Genomic DNA, 16673 nt, shown 5'->3' with positions numbered 1-16673 from the left:
CCCCTCTGTCTCTCTCTCTCTCTCTGTGCCCCCTCTCTCTCTCTCTGTGCCCCCTCTCTCTCTCTCTCTCTGTGCCTCTCTCTCTGTGCCCCTCTGTCTCTCTCTCTCTCTCTCTCTGCCCCTCTGTCTCTCTCTCTCTCTCTGTGCCCCTCTGTCTCTCTCTCTTTCTCTGTGCCCCTCTCTATCTCTCTCTGTCTGTCTCTCTGTGCCCCCTCTCTCTCTCTCTCTCTCTCTCTGTGCCCCTCTATCTCTCTCTCTCTCTGTGCCCCTTTATCTCTCTCTCTCTCTCTGCACCTCTATCTCTCTCTCTCTCTCTGTGCACCTCTATCTCTCTCTCTCTGTGCACCCTCTATCTCTCTCTCTCTCTCTGCACCCCTCTATCTCTCTCTCTCTCTCTCTCTTCTCTCTCTGTCAACCTCTCTCCTCTACTTCTCTCTCTTCTCTCTGTTGCATCACTCTCTCTCTCTCTGTGCTCCTCTCTCTCTGTGCCTCCCCCTCTCTCCTCGTGCTCCTCTCTCTCTCTGTGCCCCTCTATCTCTCTCTCTCTCTGTGCACCTCTCTCTCTCTCTGTGCACCCTCTATCTCTCTCTCTCTGTGCACCTCTATCTCTCTCTCTCTCTGTCTGCACCCTCTCTCTCTCTCTCTCTCTCTGTGCACCCTCTCTCTCTCTCTGTGCTCCTCTCTCTCTCTCTCTCTCTGTGCCCCCCCCTCTCTCTCTCTCTGTGCCCTCTCTCTCTCTCTGTGCCCCTCTCTCTCTCTGTGCCCCTCTCTCTCTCTCTGTGCCCCCCTCTCTCTCTCTCTTTCTCTGTGCCCCTCTCTTTCTCTCTGTGCCCCTCTCTCTCTCTGTGCCCCCTCTCTCTCTCTCTCTCTCTCTCTCTCTCTCTCTGCCCCTCTGTCCCTCTGTCTCTCTCTCTCTCTTTCTCTGTGCCCCTCTCTATCTCTCTCTTTCTGTCTCTCTGTGCCCCCTCTCTCTCTGTGCCCCCTCTCTCTCTCTCTCTCTCTCTGTGCCCCCCCCCTCTCTCTCTCTCTCTCTCTGTGCCCCTCTCTCTCTCTGTGCCCCCCCTCTCTCTCTCTCTCTCTGTGCCCCCCCTCTCTCTCTCTCTCTCTCTGTGCCCCTCTCTCTCTCTCTCTCTCTCTCTGTGCCCCTCTGTCTCTCTCTCTTTCTCTGTGCCCCTCTCTATCTCTCTCTGTCTGTCTCTCTGTGCCCCCTCTCTCTCTCGCTGTGCCCTCTCTTTCTTTCTCTCTCTCTGTCAAATCTGCAGAGATTAGTTAACACAAAATGGTTGCTTAAGTTGGTCTCTACACCGTTTTTAACAAGAGGGGACTGTTACATTCATGTTTCTGAGCAGCCACTAAGATTGGGCATTGTGTAATGGGTAGTTCTAAATGGATGGAGCAGTGGTCAAGTTGATCTTCCCCATGAGCCAGTTACTAGCTTTATGAGCACCCTGAAGCTTTGTGGAATAAAAATTGCCATTATTATATGTAGTAGTGCATGTTATGTACCAATAAATCTTGGTAAATAGCGAGCCAAATCTCTTCTAAATATCCCACCTGAGTTCTGTCCCACGTGGGGAAAAACTCCTCAGATTCAAAATTGGGTACAAAAGTATGTTGTATCCCGAATTTGAGTCTTTGCTTTTGATTTTCTGACCCTTCCATGTTTTGCTCCTATTGCATTCTGGGTCTCGGTATGTTTTGAATTTTATATTTGTACCCACTAATGGAATTTTGTTTTTTGAAATCAGAAACTGGTCCATTGACAACTTTGACATTGGGCGCCCTCTTGGAAAAGGCAAATTTGGAAATGTGTACATGGCTCGAGAACGGGAATCAAAGTTTATCCTGGCACTGAAAGTGCTTTTCAAGTCCCACCTTGAGAAAGAGAATGTAGAGCATCAACTCCGAAGAGAAGTTGAAATTCAGTCTCATCTCAAGTAAGTCAGTGTCTTGATTCTGTTAATTTATCCTTGCACACCTCCTATGCCAGAAATAATTTTAACATCTTGCACATTTTGCCAACGTAGGAACAGGAGGATTGCCATTCAGTCTCGAGCTTATCCTGCCATTGAAATAGATCGCCCTTGATCTGTATGTTAACACCATTTATATATTTCAATTGATCCGGCTTCCTCTGGGGCAGAGGGGGAAGGCTTTGGTACTTGGGACAGGCAGTGCCTACTGTGAGGGTTAAAATCGATTTCTGGGCTTTAGCCTTTGAGGGATTTATCCTAGACTTCAAACATGAACCAAGCTTGTGTCTTTTATCTCTGTACATTGGCTTCTGCTCCTGGTCACAAAAATGTATAACTTGCTGAAATGCTATATTCACATTTAACCACAGCAGCATGAGTGCACCAATCATAAGGCTGGGATAGTGATTTGTTTCTATTCTGTAACGTGAGTGAATGTTTCATTTGTATCTGAGCATATAAACCACCTCTCCCTAAAAGCTTGCAAAAATCGGTTTACCCGAATCCACTCGTGAACTGAATAAGTTTGTTTCACAATCTTGGTGGAATTTGATCCACCGTGAGCTGACAAGTGATTCCCATTCGAAGATGGATCGTTCTGGAACCTGTGGTTTCTGGTTGTTCATGATTTTTTCCCAACTAAGGGGCAATTTAGTCTGGCCAATCCATCAACCCTGCACATGGAGTTGTGGAGGTGAAACACACGCAGGCATGGGGGAAAATGTGCAAGCTCCACACAGACAGGGGCTGGGATCAAACCCGGGTTCTCAGTGCTGTGATGCAGCAGTACTAACCACTGCGCCACCGTGCTGCCCCTTCTAGTTGTTCATTGCTAACAGCACTAATGCACTATTCTTTCAATTTCAGGCATCCAAATATCTTGAGGCTTTACAATTATTTCTTTGATCGGACAAGAATTTACCTAATGTTAGAGTATGCCCCTCGAGGAGAGCTGTACAAAGAGTTGCAGAAGCATGGCTGCTTCAGTGAGCAGCAGAGTGCCACCGTGAGTAAAGATCAATAAATGACATGCATTCATTGCACATTGTAAAATAATACATAATTCTATTATGATGGTGTTATTTCTATCCTGTTACCCAGTGTTTTTCACTGTAACCTTCAGTGATGGCATTTATTCAGTTGCTGGGAGGGAAAGCAATAACAGAGATTAGAGGTGAATGTTTTTGTACATTTCCCAGTGAAGCAGCATGTTTAAGGTTGTGAACTTGTGAGGAACCGCTAATGGACATTGCTCGTCTGGGGCCCAACTTGTACTGCAGCTATCAGCTCAAGATCAATATCTTTCATATAAATGCAGGCTGCAGTGCATGGGCTGTTCCAAAGATGTGTGAGAACGGCCGTTTTGAGTGCTGAATTTGGGAGTTGATTATGGAATTAGCCCTGTTGAAATGCTGAATTGACTAAGATTTCCGTAATTCCACCTTGTTTAACTGAGGCATTTAAATTTTAAAATAATTTATTTATTGGTGGTATCATTAGTTTATAGAACAGGCACTTTGGCCATCGATGCTGTGCCAAGCTTTGTCATAAAACCAAGATCAAGCTATCCCACTCCGTCATTCTGGTGTGCTCCATTTACGTTTCCAATGACCGCTTGAAAGTTCATAAAAGTGTCTGATTCCACTATCACAGCAGGCAGTCCATTGCACACCCTAACCACTCTGAGTAAAGAACCTACCTCAGACATCCCTCCTATATCTCCCACCCCGAACCTTGTGTTATGCCCCCTTGTTACAGCTACATCCACCCGAGGAAGTAGCCTCTGAACGTCCCCTCTATCTATCCCCCGCATCATCTTATAAACCTCTATTAAGTCGCCTCTCATCCTCCTCCGCTCCAAAGAGAAAAGCCCTAGCTCCCTCAACCTTTCCTCATAAGACCTACCCTCCAAACCAGGCAGCATCCTGGTAAATCTCCTTTGCACCCTTTCCAATGCTTCCACATCCTTCCTATAGTGAGGTGACCAGAACTGCACACAATATTCCAAGGGTGGTCTCACCAGGGTCACGTACAGTTGCAGCATAACCCCATGGCTCTTAAACTCAAGCCCCCCTGTTAATAAACGCTCACACACTATAGGCCTTCTTCACGGCTCTATCCACTTGAGTGGCAACCTTCAGAGATCTGTGGTCATGAACCCCAAGATCTCTGTTCCTCCACATTCCTCAGAACCCTGCTGTTGACCCTGTAATCCACATTCAAATTTTTCCTACCAAAATGAATCACCTCGCGCTTATCAGGGTTAAACTCCATCTGCCATTTTTCGGCCCAGCTCTGCATCCTATCAATGTCTCTTTGCAGCTTACAACAACCCTCCACCTCATCCACTACTCCACCAATCTTGGTGTCATCAGCAAATGTACTGACCCCCACCCTTCAGCTCCCTCCTCCAAGTCATTCATTAAAAAATCAAAATAGCAGAGGACACAGCACTGATCCCTGTGGTACACCGCTGGTAACTGGTCTCCAGTCTGAGAATTTTCCATCCACCACCACCACCCTCTGTCTTCTATATGATAGCCAGTTACTATTCAATTGGCCAAATTTCCCTCTATCCCACATCTCCTTACTTTCTCCATGAGCCCACCATGGGGAGCCTTATCAAATGCCTTACTAAAATCCATGTATACGACATCAACTGCTCTACCTTCATCTACACACTTAATTACCTCCTCAAAGAATTCAATCAAATTTGTGAGGCAAGACTTGCCCTTCACAAATCCGTGTTGACTGTCCCGGATTAAGCTGCATCTTGCCAAATGGTCATAAATCCTATCCTTTTGAACCTTTTCCGTTAACTTACCGACAAGTTCAACTGTTGACCCCAGATATTTCTCTCCTAAGCTCCAGTATTTACTGTGATAGTTTAAATAGCGTGAGCAAAGGTTAATTTTAATGCCTTATAAATTTGCATTGGAATGAGTAGAGTGCCAAAAATATATTAAAGTTTATCTGGCTTGTTGGGGTCAGATTGTGTTTATCTGTAAGAAGATGACTCTTCTGATCATCAATCCTATTCCTCTTGACTGTCCAAGAGCTTCAACTCCAACTTTATTCACCAGATTACTGACACTCTTAACTCGAAAGATGACTAAATTTGACACTGGTTCTGATGATGCTGAGTGATTCTAACATGCTGGCTATTTTGAATGATTTGTTTAATTTGGATTTTTAAAGAGCAGAAAGTGGGTGATGCTGAACATGTTTATTTTTATTTGAACATTGCAGTACATGTTGGAGCTGGCGGACGCATTGCATTATTGCCATTTAAAGAAGGTGATTCACAGAGATATCAAGCCAGAGAATCTGTTGCTCGGCCTGCGTGGGGAGCTGAAAATAGCTGACTTTGGGTGGTCTGTGCACGCTCCGTCATCGAGGTTTGTGAGAATCATCAATTGCAGTGACCTGTAGAAGTACCAAAAAACTCAATGTCATTTTGATGCCTGTTCTCGATTAGGTTTTAGGTCAGATGGACAGCAGATTGACACAGGCTTGGAGGGCCAAAGGGAAACAGGAATGGTCCTATGCTGTACTTTTCTTTGTTCTTTACTGAGTCCTCTTAAGGTGGTCAGGAATATACTGTGTAGGGAGCAAACATTGTGTTCCTTATGTGGTGTTCACAATTTGGCAATCATAGAATTCCTCAGTGCATGAAGGAGGCCATTCGGCCCATCGCGTCTGCACCGGCCCTTGGAAAGAGCACCTGACTTAAACCCATGCCTCCAACCTATCCCCATAACGAAGTAGCCCTACTTAACCTTTTGGACGTTAAGGGGCAATTTAGCATGGCCAATCCACCTAACCTGCACATCTTTGGACTGTGGAGGAAACCGGAACACCCAGAGGAAACCCACACGGACACGGGGAGAAAGTGCAAACTCCACACAGACAGTGACTCGAGGCCGGAATTAAACCTGGGTCCCTGGCGCTGAGGCACCACGCTGCCCATAAATCTTAAAGTAACTGCACAGGCCGGGCACAGCAGATTGAAATTAGAGAGCACACTGGACAAGATTCAAGCATATGGGTTTGAATACAACTGAGAATTAGTTGGTCTTTCATATGTTGGTCCATAGAAATTTAAAAGTAGTTTACAATGGGCAATAGATCAGGAAACATGAGCCAAAGTCAACCCGAAACTATCTTCAGTGGCGGACAGGAGAATAAACAAGTTGTTCTTTCTCTGTTAGAACGTACCTCCAGTTCACAGTAAAATATCCATAGTGATGTGGATACAGATCTTTGATGCCCTATTTGGCACTAGCTGAGTTCCTATTCCACACCTGGTTTTTTTTCACCCAGATCACTGACATCCACTTCAAATACCTCCTATCTCCACCTTGCCCAGATCCTAATTCAAATCTTCATTCAGCGATTTGAGTTGATGGCTTCATCACTGCCTGCTCTTTCCACAAATTACAACTTGCAAATCACAGCAGGTTTTCCAATACACCATACTGTATCACCATTATTCCAGTACTGTAGCACAAATAAAACATTTGGCAACTGGTCTGGCAACATCTGCAGAGAGAAACAGTTAATGTTTCAGGTCTGTGGCCTTTGATCAGAACTGGGAAACTCTCTGTAGAGGCTGCCAGACCTTCTAAGTGCTTCCGGTATCAACTATTTTGCTTTCTTGTCATTTTTGTGCCTGTCTGGCTCTGCTGGGCCCCTGAACATAGGAGTAGGCAATTCACCCTTTGAGCCTGCTCGGCCATTCAATATGACCCATGTGGTCAAGAAGGCATACAACATGCTTGCCGCCTTCGGCCGGGGCATTGAGTACATTGGCAGATATATGAAACCTTTGGTTAGGCCACATGTTGAATATTCTGTGCAGTTCTGGTCGCCACACTACCAGAAGGATGTAGATGCTTTGGAGGGAGTGCAAAGAAGGTTTACCAGGATGTTGCGTGGTCTGGAGGGTATTAGCTGTGAGGATAGGTTGAATAAGATTGTTTTCACTTGAAAGACGGAGGCTGAGGAGAGACCTGATTCAGGTCTGCAAAATTACGAGAGGTATGGAGAGGGTGAATAGTCAGAAGCTTTTTCCCAGGGTGGAAGACTCAATTACAAGGGGACACAGGGTCATGGTGCGAGGGGCACAAGTTCAAGGGGAAGTTTAGGGGAGAAGTGTGGGGGATGTTTTTCATGCAGAGGGTGGTGGGAAGGTTACAGGTTGTTTGGGCAATAAGTAGTAGGTTTAAATAAGGAATCTGGATTGGCGCAGGCCTGTGGTCGATGGTTCTGTTCCTGTGTTGTAATGTTCTTTGATCTCATCTTGGCTTTATCGCCAACTTCCTGCCTGCTCCCCATAACTCTTCATCCTGCAACCTAATTAAAAACCTATCTCAAATTTGTTTAGTGTTTAGGCACCCACTGCATTCTGGGGTAGAGAATTCCAGAGATTCACAACCCTTTGAGTGAAGTAATTCCATATGATTTTTTTGCAACGCCTTCGCCAAGAACTATGACCTCTTCCAGCAAGAGGAAACATCCACTCTACGTCTATCCTGCCAGTCCCCTTTAGCACCTTCTATACCTCCATTAGATCTCTCATCTAAACTCCAGCGAGTATAGGCCTAAACTGCTCAATCTCTCTTCATAAGACAAATCCTTCATCCCTGGAATCAATCTAGGGAACCTTCTCTGAACTGCCTCTAATGCATTTATATCCTTCCTCAAATAAAGGGGTCAAAGTTCTGTGCATTACTGCAGATGCAATCTCACCTATGCCCTCTACCAGTGTTTTTCAAAGTTTCCCGGGACCCACTTTTGCCGACCTTCGCTTATCATAGAATCTACAGTGCAGAAGGGGGCCATTCAGCCCATCGAGTCAGCAACGGCCCTTGGACACAACACCCTAGTTAATCCCACGCTTCCACCCTGTCCCCATAACCCATTTACCCCACCTAAACTTTTGGACACCAAGCAACAGTTTAGCATGGCCAATCTATCTAACCTGCACATCTTTGGATTGCTCCTTTGTCTAGTGAAGTGACTTCTGATGAAGGAGCAGTGCTCCGAAAGCTTGTGATTTCAAATAAACCTGTTGGACTTTAACCTGGTGTTGTGAGACTTCTTACTGTGCTCACCCCAGTACAGCGCCGGCATCTCCACATTCTTCTCTGTCAGAACAGAAAATCCAACCCCTCTCATAAAGGTTGTCGTGAAGGGCAATAGCAACAAAAATACTTGTTTTTCTCTTCACTGGATGCTCCTGGGAGACACTACACCAGAATGTGGACATCCTCATGGACTTTTGGCATGTATTTAATGTGCTGTCACAGGTCGGGTATAGCAGCTTAATCTTTTCATTTGGAGTCAGCTGTAAACTAATAACTGACTCTGGGGTCACAATCTCAAAAGGAATTTTTAACCCATTATGTCTCTTTCAAAACCTGAAACTTTTTCCTCATTTACCAATACTTCCCTACATAAAACACACATAGGCTTTGCATCCATATTTGTATTGGCACAGTTGACAAAACTATACCTCAATAAATCATCTTTGTACTGCTTTGTTCCAGAATGTTTGTTTTTGTAGGCTGTTCACCAGAGCCCTGGAACTCTGTCCTGCTGTGTGTGGATTCACCTGAGCAGCTCTCTCCAGCAGATTTATATGTGTGATCCTTGCCAGTACGTACAGTGCCTATTTGTGTCTCTGTCTCTTGTAACAAACCGGTCCATCTTCACAGTGCTCTTGCCTTGCTTGCCAGCAGCTATAAAATAGAAGAAGCTCTCCTCCTGTGATTTGGTGGCAAAAGCACGTTTCTATAGGGTGCTTGATGTCAAGTGTATGTGTAGGGTCCATGACCTGCTCACTGCTGCCGCTTATGGCCAGTGGCTGCTGCCATTCTCGATTTAAATGCTGTGGTGCCTATTGGGTTCCCATGATTGGGAACGCCAAGACCGATCACCTTGCAACCCACCCATGGGTGGCGACCCGCACTTTGAAAAACCCTGCCCTATACAATGCATCAGCACCTCCCTACTTTTATACTCTATTCCATTAGCAATTAATGCCAAAATTCCATTTGCCTTTCTTATTACTTGCTGCACCTGTATACTAGCTTATGATTCATGCAAAGGGAGACGCTGAAACATTTTGAAGTTTCTCTCCGTTTAGATAAGTTGCCTTTTTATTCCTCCGACCAAAATGGATAATCCCACACCTATCCACGTTAAATTCCGTCTGCCAGACTTTGGCCCCACTCGCCTAACTTATCCGTATCCATTTGAAAATGCCTTATTTCCTCATAGCAACTTGTTTTTCCACCTATTTTAGTTATGTCTGCAAATCTGTCTCCAGAACATTTCTACCCCAGCATATAGATAATCTATAATCAAATGTTTATTTAAATGATGTGTCCTGGATCTGAAATGTCCTCTGACTGTACACATGTCTACCTGTTCTCTGTACTATTACTGGCTTTGGACTGTTACACACACCATTTGGAACTCCCTCAAGCGTTGTACCATACCATCCCCATTCCCTGCTTTTGCTTTCTCTCTTGCTGGAAGTGTGTGGTGGAAAGTTCATAATGTACTTATTTTGATCTGATATTGAAAGAATCTAGAATGTAGAAGGAGGCCATTCGGCCCATTGGACCTGTGCCGACCCTCTGAAAGAGCATCCAACCTATGCCCGATCCCCACTGCCCTATCCTTGGTCCAACCAACCTCCACGTCCTGGACACTAAGGGGCGATTTAGCATGGCCTATCCGTTATGCACATTTTTGGATTGTGGGAAGGGGGGGAGAGAGAAAGAGAGAAATAAGAGCACCCAGAGTAAACCCATGCAGACATGGGAGAACGTACAAACTCCACCCAAGGCCAGAATCTAACCTGTGTCCCTGGCACTGTGAGGCAGCAGTTCAACCACTGCCACCCTATCATCTGAAGCTTTCTTTGTTCAGCGTGCAGTATAATCTAAATGAGTGATATAGCAGATGTAGGAAAAACTGTCTTTGCTTGTAGCTCACACACTAGGTTCAGGACGATGTGTGCTGCCGTACTTTACTGAATCACACTTCAGGTTTTACTGGTAGCAACATCGTGGTGGATTTGGGTAGGTGATTGGTGAGCTGTCTCCAAGCTTTCAAGTTTTATCTGATCCTATATATCAAATCCCTGCAGAAGAAAGACTTTGTGTGGCACTTTGGATTACCTGCCTCCAGAAATGGTTGAAGGGCGATTGCATGATGAAAAAGTGGACTTATGGTGCCTGGGAATCCTGTGCTACGAGTTCCTGGTAGGACACCCTCCATTCGAATCATCTTCCCACCAGGAGACATATAGGAAGATCTGCAAGGTGAGTAGCTATAGCTGGAGTTGTTAATTTAACCCTGACCTGTGTCCAGTAGTACACTAGGAGCTCACTGTTCTGAACACGTGCTGATCTAAATTGTGATGGTGACCATCTTCTCAGCTTGTCATCCAGCAAGGCTAGTTTGGTATTGTCTTTGGATCTGCTTTTTACAAACTCAGTATTATTGATCTTTACTGTTCCTCAAAACTGAATCAAATATCCAGTGTATGAATTTTTCAGGTTGACATCCATTTTCCAGCTAGCATGTCACAGGGTGCCAAGACTCTAATCAGCCAATTGCTTCGACATAATCCAGGACTGAGACTTCCCCTCAAGGGTGTGATGGAACATCCATGGGTGAAATCCAATGCCCGGAGGCTCCTTCCACCAGAATGTGCAGGCAGCAGTGAGAATGAAGGACCACCTCGCTAAGTCCTGGCAATCGCTGAATTGTATGCAAGCTGTGTAATTTGCAGTCACTATGTAAATACTTTGTATTTATACTCCATTTTCTTATTCCTCCATCTTTGATCCTCCCCTATTGTGCCCTCGGCTGTTGTCTCTTAAATTGTTGGAAGTCTCCTTCCAGAGTTTAGGACTGATGATCAGATTTGTTTGGTAATCTAGAATATTGCTGAAACTTTTCATCTTGTATTCATCAGGACAAATGCAAGAATTGTTTGAAATTTGACGTTCTTGTTTATCCTGATGATTGCAAGATGAAAAGCTTCAGCAATATTTCTTCCATTTTGCTGAAAAGAAAGACCTGATTCGATGATTTCAAGTGCAGCGGGTTTTAATGTTTCTTGGCTGTTGGATATGTGGAGTATTTAATGTAGATCGTGTTCCCTCTATCAGTCTTTCAATTTTGATCTTATTGTAAATGCTGCAAGGAGAATTATTCAGTCTGGTGCTGAAGCCTCTATTGCATATGAAAAATGTATTTGAACCCTCAGGACTTCCAGTATTGCTTGAAAGGAACTGACATACAAGCTGACCGAGCTCAACTATTTTAGAAATGTTTCTTTTTTGCCACATGACAAACAGATATATAGACTTCACACATTGTTTGCTGCCTCTGAAGTACTTCAAGAAAGCATTGTGAAGTTTTGAGTAGAAGTGTCTGTGGCACCATATTTTAATGGTCATGTACTTTCTCCTGTTTTATCCTGTCACTCACTTACTGTTATAAAATGATCTTCCACAGTATTGCTGAAAGCACTTGTACATGATATAAACAATAAACTTAGTGAAGCATTATAGTGACATTGCCCATCTATCTTGTATCAGCTTCCTGAATCTGCATTTGTATTTTGCATTGGTCTACTATAGAGAGCACAAGTAACAAAATCAGGAAATGGCAGTGAGGGAGAAACTCAGGAAAATTACACTCACCAGGGAAGTGGTATTGAGCAAATCGTTGGGGCTGCAGACTGACAATCCTAGGGTCTGGATAGACTTCACCTTAACGTCTTGAAAGAAGTGACTAATGAGATAATTGATGTATTGGTTTTAATTTTCCAAAATTCCTTTCAGGAAAGGTTCCATTACATTGGAAAATTACAAATGTAACTCCTTTATTCAAAAAGGGAAGGAGACAAAGTAGGAAACGGTAGGCCAGTTAGTTTAACATCTGTCATAGGGAAAAGCCAGAGGCCATTATTAAAGATGTTACAGAGGATTGGAAACATTCGGGGCAATTAGGCTGAGTCAGCATAGTTTTGTGGAAGCTAAATCACGTTTAACCAATTTATTGGAGTTTGAAGTAGTCACATGCTGTGGATAAAATACTTAGATTTCCGGAAGGCATTTAATAAGGTGCCACATTAAAGATTATGATGTAAAATAAAAGCTCATAGTGCAGGGGGTAACATTGGCATGGATTGAAGATTGGCTAGCTAAAAGGAAAGAGTTGGCATAAATCAGTAGTTTTCTGGTTGGCAACACATGACAAGTGATGTGCCACAGGGATCAGTGATGGGCCAAAACCTTTTACAATTTCTGTAAATGGTTTGGATGAAAGGACTGAAGGTATGGTTGCTAAATTTGTTGACAACACAAAGATAGGAAAGTAAATTGTGAAGAGTATGTAAGGAGGTGACAGGGACATGGGTTAAGTGAGTGGGTAGAAATCTGGCAATACATTTATAATGTGGGTAAATCTTTCCCTCTATGTCAGCAAAACTAAGGAGCTGGTCATTGACTTCAGAAAGTGAAGTGTCATACACACCCCTGCCTGCATCAATATCAATGGTGCTGTGGTGGAGATGGTTGACTGCTTCAAATTCTATTGTGTTCATATCACCAACAATCTGTCCTGGCCCACCCACTAGACGCCATATGTTTCACCCGATGGCTATGTATTGCATTGTGTATTTTTTGTATATTGTATGTCCAATGTTTTTCATGTATGGAATAATCTGCCTCGACTATGCAGAACAATACTTTACACTGTATTGCGGTACACATAATAAATGTGAAATTTCCCATTTTGGCAGGAAGAAACATAAATGAGAGATTGCAGAGCTCTGAGATGCAGAGGGATCTAGGTTTCCTAGTGCAGGGATTTTCTTCTGAGGTGCAGAGGGATCTAGGTTTCCTAGTGCAGGGATTTCTTAGGTGGGTCGTGGAGCGATTGGGCATGCTCTTCCTGCAGTGGTCCTCATCATGGGAGAAGCACCCAACGGCTGCTACCGGCTTTTAAATTGAGAATGGCCCCAGTGGCTATCTTTTGAATGGAAAAAAATGAGGCTATGTGCAATCTTCTGGCAAGCAGCAGTAGAGAGCAGGTCATGTACCCTGCATGCCCACATGACGTCAAGCACCCTACATGTATGTACTTTTGGTGCCAAATCCCGGAGTAGAGCTGCTTCCATTTTCTAGCTGCTGACAAGCCAGGCAAGTGGAATGTGAAGATGGATCATTTTCTTAAAAGTGTCATGCGAGTGTTCCTTTAAGAAATAACATGACTTGTAGCACACTGGGCCATAGCTGTCATGTGAGAGGGGTCTTTATTAGATTTCAGTTTGACTGCTTGGGACTGTAGAACAAGAAAAGTGTTTTCATTTGAAAAGCTGTTCCAGTAAAAAAAAAACCACTGTGGCTGACTGCCTTGGTAACTGTAAAGATATAGTTGCTTTCCGGAAGGAGTTTGAATCTGCTGGTTAGAACTGGATCAGAATTTCGGGAAAATGACCAGTCCCATTCAAGTGAGAATACAGTGTGTTGGGGTACGCTCTTGAAAAGGGGTTTTGGCTTAATTGGATTTTGTAATTGAATTGGAAAAGTTATGGGGGAGTTCATTCAATGTTATATACATAGATTACTGTAACTGTGTGGTGTCTTTATGTTGGTAATTGATAAAAATTCTTGCTGTGTTTAGTTCCCGGGCCTCTGGTCTGGGAACTAAACACAGCCTACAAAGAAAAAATTTAACTCTGGAACAAAGTATAAAGATGATTTCTTGAAGTATGGTTTTGTCAATCCTGCCAATGAAAATAAGGATGCAAAGCCATGTGTGTTACATGCAGGGATGCACTGGCAAATTAGCAAAATTGTTTCAGGTTTTGAAAGTAGTGGAGGGTGAAAGGTTCCTTGTGAAGTTGAGACCCTAGAGTCAGTTATTAACTTACAGCTGACTACAAATTAAGACTACGCTGCTGTACCTGAACTGTGATGCCATACTACAAACTCACCAAAAGCCTACGTGGCTGTCAGCATTCTGCAGTAGCATCTCCCAGGTGTATCCAGGGCTGAGTAAAACAAGCATTTTGTTGCTATTGCCCTTCACGGTGACCTACTTGTGCGAGGTTGGATTTTCCTTTTTCATAAAGATGAAGACTGCATAAAGGAACTAGTCGGCACCTGATATGCACACTGCCCTCTCCTTTGAACCTGATTGACATGAGATTGTGAGGACCAAGTAGGCGTCCCTTTTCCATTAAAGATGAGCAAACCAGGCGTGTGTCAAGGCTGGCCACCATGGGTTCCGAAGATCAGCTGGCCTGTGCCCTGAAGGTTGGCCAATTGGTAAAAACACTTTCCCAGCACATGAATCACAAAAGGCTGTGTAAGGGCCCTACTGTTTAAACTTGGTTTCCCTTGTATACTCCATTTATTTTCTGTTAATCTTTTGTGCCTGGACAGTTGCTGGGACTTGTGCCTTTCAGATGGACTGCACTTTAGTTTTAAAAACAAGGAAACACCTCTGGAAGGTGTGCTATTTGGTCTGGCCTCAGAAACCCCAGTTGAGATGTGCTGCTTTGGTTGGATCAGTTTACACATCTTGATGAACTTCCGTCCCCGACCTCCCTTTTGTCCCCCAGTAACAGTCCCTCCCCCATCAGCAGAGCAATTCCCCCTGCCCCCCATAACAGCACAGTAAAACCAGCCCCCTTCAACAAGCATAACATCCGCTCACCCCCCACTGCGCTTCTGTGAGCTATCCTGCCCAGCGAGCTTGGTAGCCCTGCGCATGGCGCCAAAACATTTTCCCATCTATTGTTTCCCCTGCCACCCCTCCCCCGCTCTGACACACATATGCAAGACAAAACATTCCCAGCTCAGTTAACCGAAGGAAAAGAAAAACCCCACATTGAAAACTCCATTCCCCACCCGTACAAATGCAAAGTTTAACTTACCAAAATACATGGCAGCTCCAGGATCGATACAGAAGGCATTACAAATATAGTGCAAAAACAAAAGCATTTTTAACGTGAACACTGCAGCAAAGTTCTCACACCTCAGTCCCCTGCCGGCCCTTTTCTTCTGGCAAAGTCCATTGCTTCCTCGGGCGATTCAAAATAGAAGTGTTGCTCCTCGGGTGACCCAAAGATGGGCCGGATACAGCATTCCAAACTTCACCTTCTTTAAACTGGTCAACTTTACTTGGTTGAATCCTGCTCTTCTCCTGGCTACGTCCGCCCTCCCGGGGGGGGGGGGGGTGGTCACCTACGCGTGGCTTCTTCGCTAGTGTTCTGTGTGCCCTGTCCACCTCCAAGGATCCGGTGAACGTCCCATCCCCCATTCGCTTCTCGAGCATACCCACTATATATGCGCTTCTATCTGCTCCTTCTGACCCCTCCGGGAGACCAACGATCCTCAAGTTCTGCCGGTGGGACTTATTCTCAAGGGCCTCCACCTTCTCCAGGAGCCTTCTCTGCTGTTCTCTCAGCATCCCCATCTCCACCTCCATTGCCGTTTTGTGTTCCGCGTGCTCGGTCAGTGCATTCTCCACTTTCTGAATCGCCTAATTTTGAGCATCCAATCTCTGATCCAGCCGAGCAATCGATTCCCTAATTGGGTCCAAGCATTTCTGTTTCTGCTTGACGAAGCCCTCTTGAATAAACTTCTTCAACTGCTCCGTCAACCGCTGGGTCGTGCAACCTACTCCTTCCGCCACCGGAAATCCAAGAGCAATACATTTCTAGCCTACAGAGTACTTGAATGAATGCATCTACAAAGATCATCATTACAGGCTGCAAACCTAAGACTTTAATCTGCAAGCTTGCTGTAAAGAAAAGTCTGGAACAAAAACTATTTCTTATGACTTTTTAAAAATATTTTTAGACCAAACGAAAGTAGACAAATCACATCTTTCAAAACATAACGCAATCCAAAGTTTGTAATTTTCCCCCTTTTTTCTCCCCTGAACACCCCTCACTTCCTACCCATGGTGACAAACAAATCCTTGATGTGGAGATGCTGGCATTGGACTAGGGTGGCCTTACAACACCAGGTTAAAGTCCAACAGGTTTGTTTCAAATCACTAGCTTTCGGAGCACTGCTCCTTCATCAGGTGAGTAAGGTACTCCAAAAGCTCGTGATTCGAAACGAACCTGTTGGACGTTAACCTGGTGTTGGAAAACAAATAGGGAAAAGAAGATCCTCCATCTTACACAGAACCGCATCTCTGACTCTAAGAGAAAACTTATTTTTTCCAACTTGAAAAAAACTTATTTAGCGTACCCAATTCATTTTTCCCAATTAAGGGGCCAATTAGCGTGGCCAATTCACCTTCCCTGCACATAGCATATCATAGAATTTACAGTGCAGAAGGAGGCCATTCGGCCCATCGAGTCTGCACCGGCTCTTGGAAAGAGCACCCTACCCAAGGTCAACACCTCCACCCTATCCCAATAACCCAGTAACCCCACCCGGAGGAAACCCACGCACACACGGGGAGGATGTGCAGACTCCGCACAGACAGTGACCCAAGCCGGAATCGAACCTGGGACCCTGGAGCTGTGAAGCCATTGTGCTATCCACAATGCTACCGTACTGCGAAACCCATGCAAATATTTTTTTCAATTTAGGGAACTTTGCCATATCCCACAACCTCGGTGGCCCCACCATCTTCGACCCTAAT

The 16673-nt window shown here is 44.7% G+C and overlaps 1 protein-coding gene across 1 annotated transcript in view; it reads left to right on the top strand.

Moving 5' to 3' along the window:
- Positions 1 to 12794, top strand: part of LOC119974574 (aurora kinase C-like) — a 29813-nt gene extending 17019 nt beyond the window's left edge. Inside the window, exons 4-8 of the mRNA XM_038813593.1 lie at positions 1749 to 1937; positions 2841 to 2979; positions 5223 to 5371; positions 10135 to 10309; positions 10547 to 12794. Coding sequence (XP_038669521.1) covers positions 1749 to 1937; positions 2841 to 2979; positions 5223 to 5371; positions 10135 to 10309; positions 10547 to 10738 — 844 coding nt within the window. The 3' untranslated portion in view covers positions 10739 to 12794. The remainder of the gene's footprint in view (positions 1 to 1748; positions 1938 to 2840; positions 2980 to 5222; positions 5372 to 10134; positions 10310 to 10546) is intronic.
- The last annotated feature ends 3879 nt before the right edge of the window (positions 12795 to 16673 follow it).

The sequence above is a fragment of the Scyliorhinus canicula genome, chromosome 12 (assembly GCF_902713615.1).
Source record: "Scyliorhinus canicula chromosome 12, sScyCan1.1, whole genome shotgun sequence".
Taxonomy (NCBI): Eukaryota; Metazoa; Chordata; class Chondrichthyes; order Carcharhiniformes; family Scyliorhinidae; genus Scyliorhinus; species Scyliorhinus canicula.
Note: the sequence above shows the minus strand (reverse complement) of the source record. Positions and strands in the feature narration are given on the sequence as shown.